Source organism: Chlamydomonas reinhardtii, chromosome 7 (assembly GCF_000002595.2).
Source record: "Chlamydomonas reinhardtii strain CC-503 cw92 mt+ chromosome 7, whole genome shotgun sequence".
NCBI classification, from domain to species: Eukaryota; Viridiplantae; Chlorophyta; class Chlorophyceae; order Chlamydomonadales; family Chlamydomonadaceae; genus Chlamydomonas; species Chlamydomonas reinhardtii.
In genome coordinates, this window is record NC_057010.1 from 1,125,047 (window position 1) to 1,138,943 (window position 13,897).

Below are 13,897 nucleotides of genomic sequence, written 5' to 3' on the forward strand. Positions count from 1 at the left end.
ACATGTATAGGACCTAATGCCTCGTCACCCCGGCAAACACGCATTTCGGGTTTTGGATTTGGCTTGCTTGTGCATGTTCAGTTCCGGAAGGAGCTGGTTGCTCACTTATTCATTTGACCTGATATGTTTGAAAGCGCATCAAGCCTGCCGGAAACTTTCACTTGGGTTGGCCCCAACCACATTTGCTCTCGGCTTTCCGTGTACAGCTTTGCCCTTATGGTTAGCGATGGGGTTCTGCGTGAAGTACTTAGGCAGGCGCTTAGACCACATGGCACGCACCGAGCGCCGGACGCGCCCGCAGAGCCCTCTTGGAGCCCCGAGCAGTGGAACGAAGCATTCAGCTACTTGGTATGCTGTTCGGAAGTCATTGCACACAGCCTGGCTAGTAGGGGAGAGCTCCCCAAGCCTACCTGCATTCCAGGGTCCGCGACTCTTGCGCTCTGCAACTCCTGTACAGCGGATACCATGAAACTGCCCATGCCCTCACACTCGCCTCACTCGCTCCACCTTCGCCTGTCGCCCACAGTTCCTGGCATCACCTGGCTCGCGCCACGCGGTGCTTGAGCACCAGGATGACATGCTGTGGTTCGTCACGGCCCCGCCAGCCCTAGCCGCCGGCACCGCGCCCGTCACGCTGCGGAGGAATGTGTCGTCGTTACTGCCGCCGGAGCTACGGCCGGGCGGGCGGGACTTTTGCTCGGTGGACTGGGCGGCCAGCGTGCAGCTCAACCTGGTGGTGCAGGCCACCTTCATACTGACTGTAGTACAGTGCGAGTGAGTTTGGCGTGATATAAGGGGTTCCTGGTCTGTGCGGGTGGCTGCGGCCTGCCTGTGAATACCTGCTGGATGATACAAGTCCCCTCCCGCGGATGTCATTATGTCCTTTGCACAAGCGCCTTGGCTCATCGTGTCTGCCCAATGCCCTGCTCCGTTCAGGGAATCTGCGCTGGCGGCGGTGGCGCAGGCCAGCAACACCGCGCCGGGGACTTACAGGGCGCACGTGCACGAGCTTGAGGCACCAGCCGCAACCAACGACAGCCTGCACTCCAACACCAGCAGCCTCACCCTGTGCCAGGAGCAGCACGCGCGCCTACATGGCCTTGCCGGCACGGTGGTGGCGCAGCGGCGGGTGTACGCCTCGCCCATGTCTGCGGATGTGAACCTCGAGGACGCCAAGGCCGGCCGGCCGCCCGCCGCCTGCTACCCGGACGTGAGTTTCAGCGTGGACAACTTCGAGAGCGGCTTCGAGGATATGGTAGGTGTGCGGAGGCGGGGGGTGGAGCCGATGAGGGATGGAGGGCTGAGGGTGATCGGTGTGCAAAGAATTTGACTGGTCAAGAGCACGGCAACAGCTGGAACATCTGGGGCTGGGCGGCAACTCCTGTCTGGTAGCGTACTGGCGTACAGCGGTGTGGCCAGCGCTCGTCTACGGTTGCGTGTCGTCTGGACCGGTCTGGGTAACAGACCCGGCTGGGTAGCTCGCGAGTTGCGCGAGTTAGCGGCAGCAGTTGCAGTGGACCGCTGACTGCTTGGCGTGGCCAACCTTTGGGCAGGGTGCGAGAAAAGAGCATGACTTCAGGTTACAATGCATGCCAACCATTGCACCATCCTGACCACTTGGCGCGCCGCATTGTCCCCGCCTGTATTCAGGTGCTGTCCCGCACCGGCGACTGCTATTGCGTCATGCTGCATGTGCACGCACCGGCAACCACAGCCAAACCATCAGCACCTTCGCCAGCGATGCCACCTAGTGCCGACTCAGCCTCCCACTCCGTCACCAGCACAAGCAGCACCGAGGTCAGCGGGACGAAAGCGGGGCGACAAGAGAGGCGAGCTACGCTGTTCTCAGCCTACGTCACACGCGAGCAGGTCGCAGCCTACATCGCCACAAAGCTGCCGCCGCCATCCAAACCCAGCCTACTGAACCGGCTTCTCGGCGCGCCGGCGGCAAGCTCCAGCTCTGCTCGCAGTGCACAGCTGCTGGGGCGTAAGGAGCGTGTAGTTATGAGCGGCCCAGCGGGCGTGGGGCGGGCGGAGGCGCTGGCAGTGACGGTAGGGGCTCCGTTGGCGACGGCTGAAGCAGCGCCCGCAGCAGGGGCGGGTTCGGGAATTGGGGCGAGGGGCGGGGGATCGGCACCACAGGCGCTGCAAATGTCGCTCATGTGGATGAGCCTGCCGGCGCACGCGCTGGCGCGCGCGGTGCTGCAGTTCGCGTGTGAGGCGCTATGACACGCAGCCAAGCCCGGGTTGAGAGCCGGTGTCGTTCTGGACAAAGCGTTGCAGGGCCGTGGTGCTGCGGCCCAAGCCGGCAGATGCTACGCAGGGTCTCTGCTTGTGATGGCGCCGGCACAGCTTCGGGAGCGTGTGTGCGGCGGCGGCTGCAGCTGCTCGTAACGGCTCAGCTGCCCAGGCCGGCGAATAGGGTGGCCTCCTGCAGCTGCTCCTGCTGCTGGATGACGGCCTGCCAGCGCGCAATCTGCTCCTTGGCGTGAGCAATCAGCCGGTCCTGCGGCAGAGCGTGCATGAGAGTGGCCCGCGGAGCTGTAAGCGTTGATTGGATGTGGCGCGTGGCGTTGAGTGGCGGTTGGCCATGCGCTGTATTGGTGTACATCGAGGCTCCGGCCACGGACTGCAGAGCAGTAATAGCAGCTGTCACCTTTCGCCCGCTCCCGCCTCACCTTCTCCTGCAGCTCCGCCTTAAGCTCCTCAACCTCTTGCTTCTGCATGCGCGACAAACAGACACGCTCACATGACCGCAAGCTGTATGGGCGCGTTCAAGCTTGCTCAACAGCGCTGTAAAGTTTGCGTCCATGTGACCATCACCCCATACAAAGCACCAGGTAGCTCCCGTCTTTGGTTCCTCAGTACAGGATAGCACGCTAGGTCGTGCACACTACGGTTCCAGGGGTGGCCCGCTTACCTGGGCAGCGTCAGGCCCACGCGGCGCCGGCTGCAGCTCCTGGAGCTGCAGCAGGAAGCTGTCGAGCTGCCCGACAGCGCCCGAGAACGTCCGCACCGCATCTGCAGTTCGGTCAGTATCAGGGGTGTCGCGTCCTTGGCACCTGTGTCCACGGTGTGCGCGCCCGCAGCCCCAAAGGCCCAAACCCCCTGGGCCGCGCATACATGATGCTTTCGTCCAGGCCGCACTAGCAGGACAACACCCATGGCAGCAGGCGCAGCTAGCTAGCCCCAACCCACCAGCAGCTCGTTGGGCCGAGGTTGGATCGCCCACGCGGGGGAGCATGTCCGCAAGTGCGGCGTCCAGCGAGTCCACCAGCGCCATTATTTCATGCTGGCGGCCCATGGCAGCACAGTTGTCTGTTGCCGACATGTCTGAAGGCACTAGAGCGCGCACCGGTTTGAGTTTGCAATTCGCAGTTCGGTTGCCGTTCTGGCCTGGACGTGCTCCACGTCTACTCTTGAAGTTACTTCAGTAGCAATGCAGCGGTGACGCAGGCGGCCGGTCGGCTTTCGTCGATTGCGTCACGCGATTGTGTCTGTCCTCATTCGGTTTTCAGGCGTCAGATTTAGATTCAGCTCACTTGTCACGAGCTGAATAGTTGTAAAGTATTCAGCACGTCAGGAAAAATGGCATTCACTGCGTTGCAGCGCTCCGCGACCCCTGCTTGCACCAGCGGGCGGGCAACGCTCACGCCCGTTCCGCGCACAGCTTTTGGTCGCGGTTCCGCCTATGCTACCCGTAGCATCTGTGGCGTGTCTAGTCGTCGCATCAAGTGCGATGTTATTGCGGCAGGCAACACTTACCTCCTCAGCAACGGAATGATTGATTACTACGAGGTTCTTGGGTGAGTGTTATTGGTCTAGCATGGGCAGGGCTTCTGGAAGCGAGCGCGGGCAGAGTGCGACCGGCGAACGCCCTACCACGCCGATGCCCTCTCTCCTAACAGCTCTACTGCCTCTGCCTTGCAACAGCGTGGATGACGATGCTCCGTATGACGAGATCAAGAAGGCTTACCGCGCGCTCGCGAAGTCTTGCCATCCCGACTATCTCGGAGAGAAGGGACACGAGATTTGCATCATGCTGAACGAGGTGTGTGCTTTGAACTGCATCAGGCGCTTTCTGCACAGCCTCAACCTGGGCGGCAGGGCCGCTCCCGCCCGGGGTTCCGGAGCTTGGCGCGCTCCCGCTTGTCTTAGGGTTTGCACCTCGCACGCTTCGTCTCCTGACCGGCACGCACACTCCGCACCTGCCTCGTGGTACACACAGGCGTACCAGATCCTGGGGGACGCGGACGCCCGGGCCAACTACAACAACAAGCTGGAGCAGGCGCTGCTGGATGAGGATGACAACTACACGGGTGCGCGCGGGGTCCCGGGTGGCGGCGGCAGGGCGTGCGCAGGCGTGTGGCGGCCTGGCGGGTCCTCGGTCTGCCCAGACCTTTGTCATTACACCCGTATTTGAGTTATCGTAAATCTTATTTATCTGCAATGCTCTCGTGCATGCAGGCCTGCCGCTGTCTAAGTGGATGCCGACGGTGAAGCCGAACATGGCTAAGAACGAGGATCCGGCGGAGCGGCGTGGCGTGTTTGTGGACGAGTTTACTTGTGAGTAAGGGTCAGCTGCAAAAGACGGCAGAGGCAGGGTCAGAACCAGACGCGGCTCGACAGTTGCAGCGGTTGCCGTTGAGGCACCGCCGCGTGCCCGTCATGTCGCGCGGAGTAGAGTGCCGACCGGTCTCACGCGTGCTGTCGCCGCAACTGCAGGCATCGGCTGCAAGCAGTGCGTGTGGTGCGCCTCCGCGACCTTCCGCATCGAACCGGAGCACGGCCGCTCGCGCGTGTACGCACAGTGGCTAGACGACGAGGAGAAGATCCAGACCGCCATCGGTAGGTGGCAGCCGGGTGGAAAGGACGAAGCCGTGGCGTAGCGCCGTTTCACTGCTTCCGTGCACCATTCAGAATCTCCGTCGGGGCTGGCTAACAAGTGTCCGTCTGTGTTCCCTTTTTGCGCCTGTCGCAGAGTCGTGCCCGGTCAGCTGCATTCACTGGTGAGCACTGTGGGCTCTTCCGTCATAGCAGGGGCGTCGGGCAGGCGGGGCTAGCCAAGGAGTTGGAACCGAGTTGCCTCTGCTGCCTGGTTGACAAACTTCCATTCTGCATTTTCGCATACAGGGTGGACAAGGCGGACCTTCCCGCGCTGGAGTACGTGATGCAGTGCAAGATGACGGAGCGCGTGAACGTGGGCGTTATGATGGCGGGCCAGGGCGCGCAGATGGACGTGTTCGCCTCCACGGCCTCCTTCCTCAAGGAGCGCAAGCGCAAGGAGGAGGCGCGCGCCCGCGCCAACAAGTACTACAGCCCGCAGCAGGAGGCGGCGCGGCGCAAGGCGGCCGAGGAGCTGGCGAGGCAGCACCTGGGCTTCTTCGCGCAGGTGCGGTGCAGAAAGCGGAGGGGAGCGGGGGCTGGGGTCGCGGGTGGCGCGCGTCGTGGGAGGAGCCGTGTCTCCATCAGCCCGGAGTCGGACGTTTATGTTGGCATGAGAGCGAGCTGCTGCTTAATAGTATGCTATATCGCGCCGGCCAGCCAATTCCTCCTGATATTTCTTTCCCCTTGTGTCCACAGTTCACCAGCGCTTTCGAGACCGCGTTCGCGGGCGTCGGCAACTCGGTCTCCACCGGCAACGAGACGGAGGAGCTGCGGCAGGTGGGCCGCCGCAAGCGCGCCGCCGGCAAGCGTTGGGACTGGCTGGAACAGCAACGCGCGCGTGGCGGCTGGATGGTGCCGCCGGAGCGCGCGCTGGTGCCCATCTCCGTGTACGCTGAGTCGCTGCGCAACTGAGTCTTTAGCGCGGCGCTTCGGTGCGGTGGCAGACTGTTCTATGGAGCGGGCTGCTGTACTGGACTGGGCTTGGCGAGGGCAGTTAGCCCAGTAGTCGTGTGCAGTGGCTGGCCTGGGGTTGCAGGCCGCAGCAGGCATGCGCACCGTGCGACGACGAATGATCTGCATCGGTCTGCCATGCGTGTATTTAAACTGGGATTGCTGCATTCATGTCTTCCTCGCGTTGCGGCCGTATGAGGTGCGCGTTTTGCGACTCATTGCGCCTAAGCATTCCCCAGCGGATACAGGTGGGTCGTTCGAAGCTTGCTGCCTTGTTGTGCGAGAGTGCTCGAGTGCATTCGCGTGCCATTGCCAGAGGAGGGGTAGCTAGCTTACCGGTTGTCGCGCCAAAGTATGCAGACATCTCTATTGCTCTCCGAGCCTGAAACAGTAACAGGGGCGGCGGGAGTCGTAGCGCTGGTGTTGTGTGATCCCCCCGGCGCGGCTGCAGCCGCAGCGCGTGTTGCAGAGGCGTGCGTGTCAGAATTTGACACAGTTGTCCCGGACGTGGGAGCAAAGTGTGATGGCTGCCCTTGCGTGGGCATTAGCCCGGCGATTGGTTCCCACGGCTTTGCGAACAAGGATCTTTATAAGAGAAGAAAACAAGGTGCTACATTGTTTTTGTGCGCGTCGCGGTTTGTGCGTGTAGATGTGTCGTAAGGATAGGAGCGAATTGAGCGTATTTCGTTTCATGTTGCCAGTGCGAAAACTGAGTGCGGGTGCAAAAATGGCAACATAATTAACCCTATATGCATTGGTTGCTATCGTGCGCGGCGGCGGTTGCGGGGCACGTGCCGCTGGCACTCCCGCGCACTGTTAGGCACCGGTGTCGGATTATATGCATGCGTCGAAGGCGTAGGCCACGTCTGAGTGGCTGAGTGTGTGCGCGTCAGTGCGTGTGTATAATATTTGATAAGTGCGTGCAGGACAAGCGGGAGCCAATGGTTGCAAGAAAGGACAACGAAATGGACATGCGCAGGAGAAGCAGAGTCACACTTAGAGGCGGTTGTGAAGCACGCTGTGATAGTTGCCGTGGCGTGCATAACAGTTTTACGACAAGGACTTTCTTTTGTCCTGGGATGGATGCAAGGAGCGCCGCCACAAAAGACGGAACAGAGAGTGGCTTCCAGGCGATTTGCTCATCAATGTGTGTGCTGCAACGTGGTGTGTGTGTTCGTGCACGTGTGCGATATGAAATAACCAGCCTCTCGAGGGGATATGGGGCGCCAGCGTCGGCGGGAAACAACATGATCTCGCACAGTGGCCATACCCCTGATAACGATGTGCAAAACACTGACACTGTAACAAGTTCAAGCACAATGCCCTTGGCTTCTTCCTCCTCCTCGAGCGCGGTTCCTCTGCACAATCTCAGGGAGTTAACAGGGCCCTAGGGTCCTCACCCCCTCGTCCAGGCGCTGCGCCCCACCCGCACAGAGCGGCCACCAGGGGCCCCTGGCGGCCACCATCCAGCGACGGGACCGCCTTCGCCCTATGTGTTTGTGACCACTTAGGGTCGGTGTACCGTATGCGGGTATCGGCCGCTGAAGCGGCCTCCCCTCGTCGACAGATTTAGACTGGACGACATGTGAACTGGGGTTGCCGCCGCCTCCTACCTCCAGCTGCGCATAACCGCCCATACCCCCTAAACGACAACGGTTTTGTCCGCGGGGGGGCCCCATGGATTTCGGGGCATGAGGTCCGGCACTCCGTGTCCTACCCCCTTGGCCTCGCCAATACTCAATCGATACTGCCAATCATCACGACAGGCTGAGGTCCGCAGTTTGGCGAGCGCGCGCGCGCGCAGTCGTGCTGCCCAGGTTATGTGCTTCGCACGCTATCATGATTGTACGTGGGCATTGCAGGACGCTGGCAAGTCCGGGCCAATCGTGTTGATGGGGTTGGCGCGAGGTACGTATCTTTGCCGTGCACAGCAATTTGCTGTCTGCACCCGTTGCCTCCTTGTCTGCGTATGCTTGCGTCCTTTGCCGCCCCTGCGGAGGATTCGTTTGCGTTGGCTGCTTGTGGCTTCCTGGTGTCGCACGGCATGCACCGCACGCGCCCATGCCGACCGCAGTGCGACCGGGATGAGCCATGCAGCGATCGTGCTGTCGTTACTTCCTCGGCCGCCCGGCGCCCTTGCTCTTTTATTTAACCGCATCCATCACGTCCCCGTACTTAGTGTTCTTCGTTTAGTCACCCCGCGCAGCGCACAGCCATAACAGCCACAGCCTGCAGCCCGGCTTGCGCACCATGTCCTCGCGGTTGCTTTGGGGTTGACGTTGCTTGCCTCGCGCCTAGCGCCATAGCTTCTACGCTGCAGTGCATCACGCCTCCTGTCCCTCCCTCCCTCCCTCCCTTACATGTCGTGCTGGGCACCGGTGGCGCTGGTGTTCTCCAGGTTGGTTTCGGGCGCATCCTTTCTGGTAGTCCCAACGCCAGCCCGGCCGGCGTCGTCCAGCCCCGCCATCCCAATACAGCAGCCACCTTCCGTCAGCCAGCCATGGGCGCGACCGTCCACAGCGTTTACCGTCGGTTACGAGGTAACATGTGAATTCGCAACTTGCGCTACTGACTGCCTACTCTCGTGCCGCCTGCAAGCCCACTCCGCCTTCCGCTCTGGTCTACGTACGCATTAGTTCCGCAACACTTGTCAATAAGCTTCCTGAGTGCAAGGCCGGACTGTGGGCACAACCAGAGGGTACACGTGGGCGCCTCATAACCTTCACATAAACTTGAATCTGCTGGGCCCTTGGACTCATCATGTACGCATGGCCGTGCTGTACATCCCACAGTCAGAATCTGGATAGGATTATGAGCTTCGTCACCATAATGGTTACATTTGTGTGTGCAAGCACACAGGGTTGCGGGCCGCACACCACTTACTCCATGCCATCAAAAGAATTCTCCAGCAGACATAGGCCAGCTGGCACTGCACTCAATCTCTCGGGTCCTCTCACATTTGCTTCCTACTCTGGGTCAGTCACACTCCGCTTGCAAGGCTAGTGCTCGCCAAAATCATCCCTCCTAACAGCTTCTCTCATACACACGCTCTCACTTCAGGAACAAGACATTAACACTTTAAATACGCAGTCTGTGCTGGAAGCTTGCTGTGCCCTTTCGGTGACAGGCACTGCATTACCCACGGCACACTCTCAATCAACCACTCACGGAACAAGGCCGTAAACAGAAAACAATGCGTGCATCAAGCCGCACCAATGCAGGGCGCCACTCTTTGTAGTTACCAGACACATCTTCCCAACCACAGGGGCAGTGGCCGGTGCCTGACTAGTGCATGGGGAAAATACAAGGTCGTTGCTAACTGTAATCCAAACCAGAAACAAGAATCACTCAGCTTGCAACTGCAAATCAGCAGCACATTTAGCCCAGCAGGGCGGAGCCCTTCACCAGCTCCACGATCAGCAGGCCAGCGAAGCCCAGCTGCGCGACGCGGCCCAGGGTCAGCTCGAGGCCGGGGGTGAAGGGGCCGAAGGAGCGGGAGTCCACGTTCAGAGAGTGCACCATCTTGGGCACCAGGGTCGCCATGGTGGTCAGCAGCACGACGGCGAAGAACAGCAGGGTGCTGGTGCCGAAGGGAGCCTCAACAATCTCGCCGTCAACGTACTGCAGGGTTAAAGGAAGAGGAAGAAAGGCAAACAGGTTAGTGCACTGAGTAGGCGTAGGGCGGCAATGCATGCGACGCACAGTCTTGCAACAAGGCTTCGCATACCCAATACTTGTAATCCTCACCTTGCCGGCGATCTGGCTGAAGATGGATTGGTGGGTCAGAGACTCGGACACCACAGCGGCCACGAAGCCCAGCATGGCGGAGCGGCCGTTGATGGCCTCCTGGACGGGGCCCAGAATGTTCAGGGTGGCAGCGGGGCTCTCGCCGCTCACGTTGGAGGCCAGGGGAGCAGGGGCGGGGGTGGGGGTAGGCGCGGAGGTGGAGGGAGCCGACTCGTCCTGCGGGGGAGGCAAGGGAGCACAACTGTCAGGAAACGGGCAGTGAAGGCACAAGGCGGAGAAGGCGGGGAGGGCGCGACGTGGCCGGCGCTAATGCCAGACTCAGTTTTGCGTGAGCCTGGCAGAAAACGTAACGCCTCATGCTCACCCTACTCACGCATGAAACACTATATTGCTCCCATCTACATTGCCGAACCCTTGAGAACCTGGCTCACCTGGGGAGCCGCACGGATGGGGGCCATCCGAGTCTTGACGACGAAGCGGCAAGCAGGGCGCTGGGTCGGGGCCACAGCCATGCGACGACCAGCAATCATGGTAGCGGACTGCATCTTTTCGAAGTGGTTTCAAGCCGAAAGGCGAAATAACAGATGCAGGATGTTACGGGGTGTGGAGTAGTGTTGTGGAGTGAGCGATGAAGTAAGTTATGCAGTGCAGTGAAATCGTAATGTATTTATAGCTTGGGGATGCCTGCATGGGCCACACAGTTGGCGCTGGTCCGGAGCCTCAGAGACCGAGCGGCCCAGAACGCTCGCAGCCGCAGAATCGCGGCTTTAACGAAGCTGCAACCACCGGGGTCCACGCCGGCTTCGATACATTCTACGTCAATAATAGCAAATAGAAGCTACATACATAAACACGGTAACGAAGTTGTCAGTGCTGGCCCGGTGCAGTCTGTGCAGTCCGGGGTCGGGCCACGGGTCGGGCCAGGGGAATCCCGACTCCGGGCGCATCAACCCCCGGCTCGCCGGGGCCTTCGCAAAGAATCTATGTCTCAAGTGCAAACCATGCAAGTCCTGTGCCACATCAACATGGTATGCACGCAGCGGTCCCCGCAGTCCAACAGCTGCGTTGGCAGGCAGCAAGCGCCCTACGGTAATACGGTAGGTACATCGCACGCATATGGCGGCACAGCTGCCTATGATAGACAGCTGCAAGCATCGGATGGAGCTACGCACAAGCTACTTTCCGTACATTTCCCTGCTCCATCACACCCCCCTTCTGTGGATGACTCAGGTCTTTCCACCTTCAGTACCCAAGGGAACCCCCAGCCCCACGCCCCAGCCCCTCCGTCGTACTCCCGTCGTCCACGCAGTGCCTGGCAGTGCCGGATGCCTGGGCCAGCCAACACGGGTGCTACCCCTCATCCCACACACCTGAATGTCCATGCGGGGGCTGGCTCGAGATGAGGAGTACACACGGTAATACCGATCACGCCCACTGTTTGCTTGCGCATTCGCATGCACAGTGTCAACCCGTGTTCCCCTTGTCCTTTCGTTGACACCAAATCCTAGTGGCACCAAGCACAATTAATATGGAGATGCGCCAACCACCATGACAAAGTTACTGCCCGAAGTCGTTCGCACTGTCCAGTGTCTGGTTACGACAGCATGCGTGTATTCATCACGCTGGCAAACCCGTGCCAATTTTGCCATGGCAGGTGGCGGCTGGCACGTGTCATTGTCGCAGGGACACTGACGTGGACAGATGCGCCATGTTTGCTCCGCTCGGCTATGTAAAACATACTGATGCACCCGTGAAAGGTCCTAGAGTTTCCGGATCCCTGGGCCCCTTGCATAATAGACAGGCGCAGGTATCCGACCTGGTGTGAGGTAGACTGCGTGAGCGTGGGGCACCGGAATCGTGACCGGAATACCGTCGCGGGTACGCGTGCGTTGCAAGGGAGAGTACACTGCATCACGTCTTCGTCACCATAGTGGTTACAGTCTGTGTGTGCAAGCACACACGGTTGCGGGCTGCATACTACTTACTCCACGCCATCAAAAGAATTCTCCAGCAGCCATAGGCCGGCTGGCACTGCACTCAATCTCTCGGGTCCTCTCACATTTGCTTCCTACTCTGGGTCAGTCACACTCCGCTTGCAAGGCTAGTGCTCGCCAAAATCGTCCCTCCTAACAGCTTCTCTCATACACACGCTCTCACTTCAGGAACAAGACATTAACACTTTAAATACGCAGTCTGTGCTGGAAGCTTGCTGTGCCCTTTCGGTGACAGGCACTGCATTACCCACGGCACACTCTCAATCAACCACTCACGGAACAAGGCCGTAAACAGAAAACAATGCGTGCATCAAGCCGCACCAATGCAGGGCGCCACTCTTTGCAGTTACCAGACACATCTTCCCAACCACAGGGGCAGTGGCCGGTGCCTAACCAGTGCATGGGGAAAATACAAGGTCGTTGCTAACTATAATCCAAACCAGAAACAAGAATCGCTCGGCTTGCAGCTGCAAATCAGCAGCACATTTAGCCCAGCAGGGCGGAGCCCTTCACCAGCTCCACGATCAGCAGGCCAGCGAAGCCCAGCTGCGCGACGCGGCCCAGGGTCAGCTCGAGGCCGGGGGTGAAGGGGCCGAAGGAGCGGGAGTCCACGTTCAGAGAGTGCACCATCTTGGGCACCAGGGTCGCCATGGTGGTCAGCAGCACGACGGCGAAGAACAGCAGAGTGCTGGTGCCGAAGGGAGCCTCAACAATTTCGCCGTCAACGTACTGCAGGGTTAAAGGAAGAGGAAGAAAGGCAAACAGGTCAGTGCACCGAGTAGGCGTAGAGCGGGTAGGAAAGAAGCTGTGCATGCGACGCACAGTCTTGCAACAAGGCTTCGCATACCCAATGCTTGTATTAATCCTCACCTTGCCGGCGATCTGGCTGAAGATGGATTGGTGGGTCAGAGACTCGGACACCACAGCGGCCACGAAGCCCAGCATGGCGGAGCGGCCGTTGATGGCCTCCTGGACGGGGCCCAGAATGTTCAGGGTGGCAGCGGGGCTCTCGCCGCTCACGTTGGAGGCCAGGGGAGCAGGGGCGGGGGTGGGGGTAGGGGCGGAGGTGGACGGAGCCGACTCGTCCTGCGGGGAGGCAAGGGCATGAGGGAGCACAATTGTTAGGAAACGGGCGGTGAAGGCACAAGGCCACCGAGGCTGAGGACGGCGCGACGTGGCCAGCGCTCGCGCGCGCCTGCAGAATACGTAACGCATCTCGCTCCACCCGCTAATTGCATAAAACACTACGGTGCATTGCTCCCACATACATTGCCGAACCCTTGAGAAGCTGGCTCACCTGGGGAGCCGCACGGATGGGGGCCATCCGAGTCTTGACGACGAAGCGGCAAGCAGGGCGCTGGGTCGGGGCCACAGCCATGCGACGACCAGCAATCATGGTAGCGGACTGCATCTTTTCGAAGTGGTTTTAAGCAGAAAGGCGAAATAACAGATGCAGGATGTTACGGGGTGTGGAGTAGTGTTGTGGAGTGAGCGATGAAGTAAGTTATGCAGTGCAGTGAAATCGTAATGTATTTATAGCTTGGGGATGCCTGCATGGGCCACACAGTTGGCGCTGGTCCGGAGCCTCAGAGACCGAGCGGCCCAGAACGCTCGCAGCCGCAGAATCGCGGCTTTAACGAAGCTGCAACCACCGGGGTCCACGCCGGCTCCGGTGCATTCTACGTCAATAATAGCAAATAGAAGCTACATACATAAACACTGTAATGAAGATGTCAGTGCTGGCCCGGTGCAGTCTGTGCAGTCCGGGGTCGGGCCGGGGAAATCCCGACTCCAGGCGCATCACCCCCCGGCTCGCCGGGGCCTTCGCAAAGAATATATGTCTCAAGTGCAAACCATGCAAGTCCTGTGCCACATCAACATGGTATGCACGCAGCGGTCCCCGCAGACCGCAGTCCCGGGGCGCCAACAGCTGTGCCAACAGCTGCGTTGGCAGCAGCAGACGCCTTGGCCGCGCCAGCGCTGGCCACCGGTGCCAGGAGTGCAGCTGCGCGGCACCATTCAGGCTGCGACGTAATCTCGCAGTCGTAACCGCCCCGTGCAATGTGCCCACCTTGAACCAGCGGTCTTGCCCAGCAACGAGTAGTGACCCTGGGGGCCAGGGGGCCGAGGGACGCCGAGGGAGAGGCCGCGTATGCATGGTCGCAGGTCGACCGCTGGCAAGCGCAACCTAATGCAATATCTCGGCAGTAGCAACCAACGGGGCAAACAGATGCCGGGAGCTGCATCTGTATTACACTGTAGGGATTGCGTATTCTCATTGTAGCGCCGCAGCTTGTGGCAGCCCAGGCAGCCAAGGA

The 13,897-nt window shown here is 60.1% G+C and overlaps 5 protein-coding genes across 6 annotated transcripts; 2 read left to right on the forward strand and 3 right to left on the reverse strand.

The window, feature by feature from the left end:
- Positions 1-89: 89 nt before the first annotated feature.
- On the forward strand, positions 90-2,251 carry CHLRE_07g320250v5 (uncharacterized protein). Its single transcript, XM_043063966.1, has 4 exons — positions 90-348; positions 527-774; positions 937-1,255; positions 1,651-2,251. The coding sequence occupies exons 1-4, from the start codon at positions 217-219 to the stop codon at positions 2,227-2,229; spliced, it is 1,278 nt and encodes a 425-aa protein (XP_042922534.1). The 5' UTR covers positions 90-216; the 3' UTR covers positions 2,230-2,251.
- Positions 2,252-2,253: 2 nt separating this feature from the next.
- Positions 2,254-3,429, reverse strand: CHLRE_07g320300v5 (uncharacterized protein). Its single transcript, XM_001700977.2, has 4 exons — positions 3,199-3,429; positions 2,921-3,021; positions 2,679-2,720; positions 2,254-2,506 (listed from the first exon to the last, which is right to left on the reverse strand). Exons 1-4 carry the CDS (start codon positions 3,302-3,304, stop codon positions 2,399-2,401), a joined length of 357 nt encoding a protein of 118 aa, XP_001701029.2. The 5' UTR covers positions 3,305-3,429; the 3' UTR covers positions 2,254-2,398.
- A 100-nt stretch (positions 3,430-3,529) lies between these two features.
- On the forward strand, positions 3,530-7,155 carry CHLRE_07g320350v5 (uncharacterized protein). The gene is made up of 8 exons (XM_001700791.2): positions 3,530-3,806; positions 3,934-4,051; positions 4,229-4,319; positions 4,468-4,566; positions 4,726-4,848; positions 4,982-5,009; positions 5,134-5,392; positions 5,584-7,155. The coding sequence occupies exons 1-8, from the start codon at positions 3,781-3,783 to the stop codon at positions 5,797-5,799; spliced, it is 960 nt and encodes a 319-aa protein (XP_001700843.2). The 5' UTR covers positions 3,530-3,780; the 3' UTR covers positions 5,800-7,155.
- Positions 7,156-8,657: 1,502 nt separating this feature from the next.
- CHLRE_07g320400v5 (uncharacterized protein) lies at positions 8,658-10,207 on the reverse strand. Its single transcript, XM_043063967.1, has 3 exons — positions 10,017-10,207; positions 9,586-9,801; positions 8,658-9,459 (listed from the first exon to the last, which is right to left on the reverse strand). The coding sequence occupies exons 1-3, from the start codon at positions 10,128-10,130 to the stop codon at positions 9,217-9,219; spliced, it is 573 nt and encodes a 190-aa protein (XP_042922535.1). The 5' UTR covers positions 10,131-10,207; the 3' UTR covers positions 8,658-9,216.
- A 1,300-nt stretch (positions 10,208-11,507) lies between these two features.
- Positions 11,508-13,419, reverse strand: CHLRE_07g320450v5 (uncharacterized protein). Of its 2 annotated transcripts, none has more exons than XM_043063968.1 (3): positions 12,877-13,419; positions 12,450-12,665; positions 11,508-12,308 (listed from the first exon to the last, which is right to left on the reverse strand). In XM_043063968.1, exons 1-3 carry the CDS (start codon positions 12,988-12,990, stop codon positions 12,066-12,068), a joined length of 573 nt encoding a protein of 190 aa, XP_042922537.1. In that variant the 5' UTR covers positions 12,991-13,419; the 3' UTR covers positions 11,508-12,065. The 2 variants fall into 2 exon arrangements, with proteins under 2 accessions (XP_042922537.1, XP_042922536.1); XM_043063969.1 differs by having other exon boundaries at positions 12,877-13,062.
- Between the last annotated feature and the right edge of the window lie 478 nt (positions 13,420-13,897).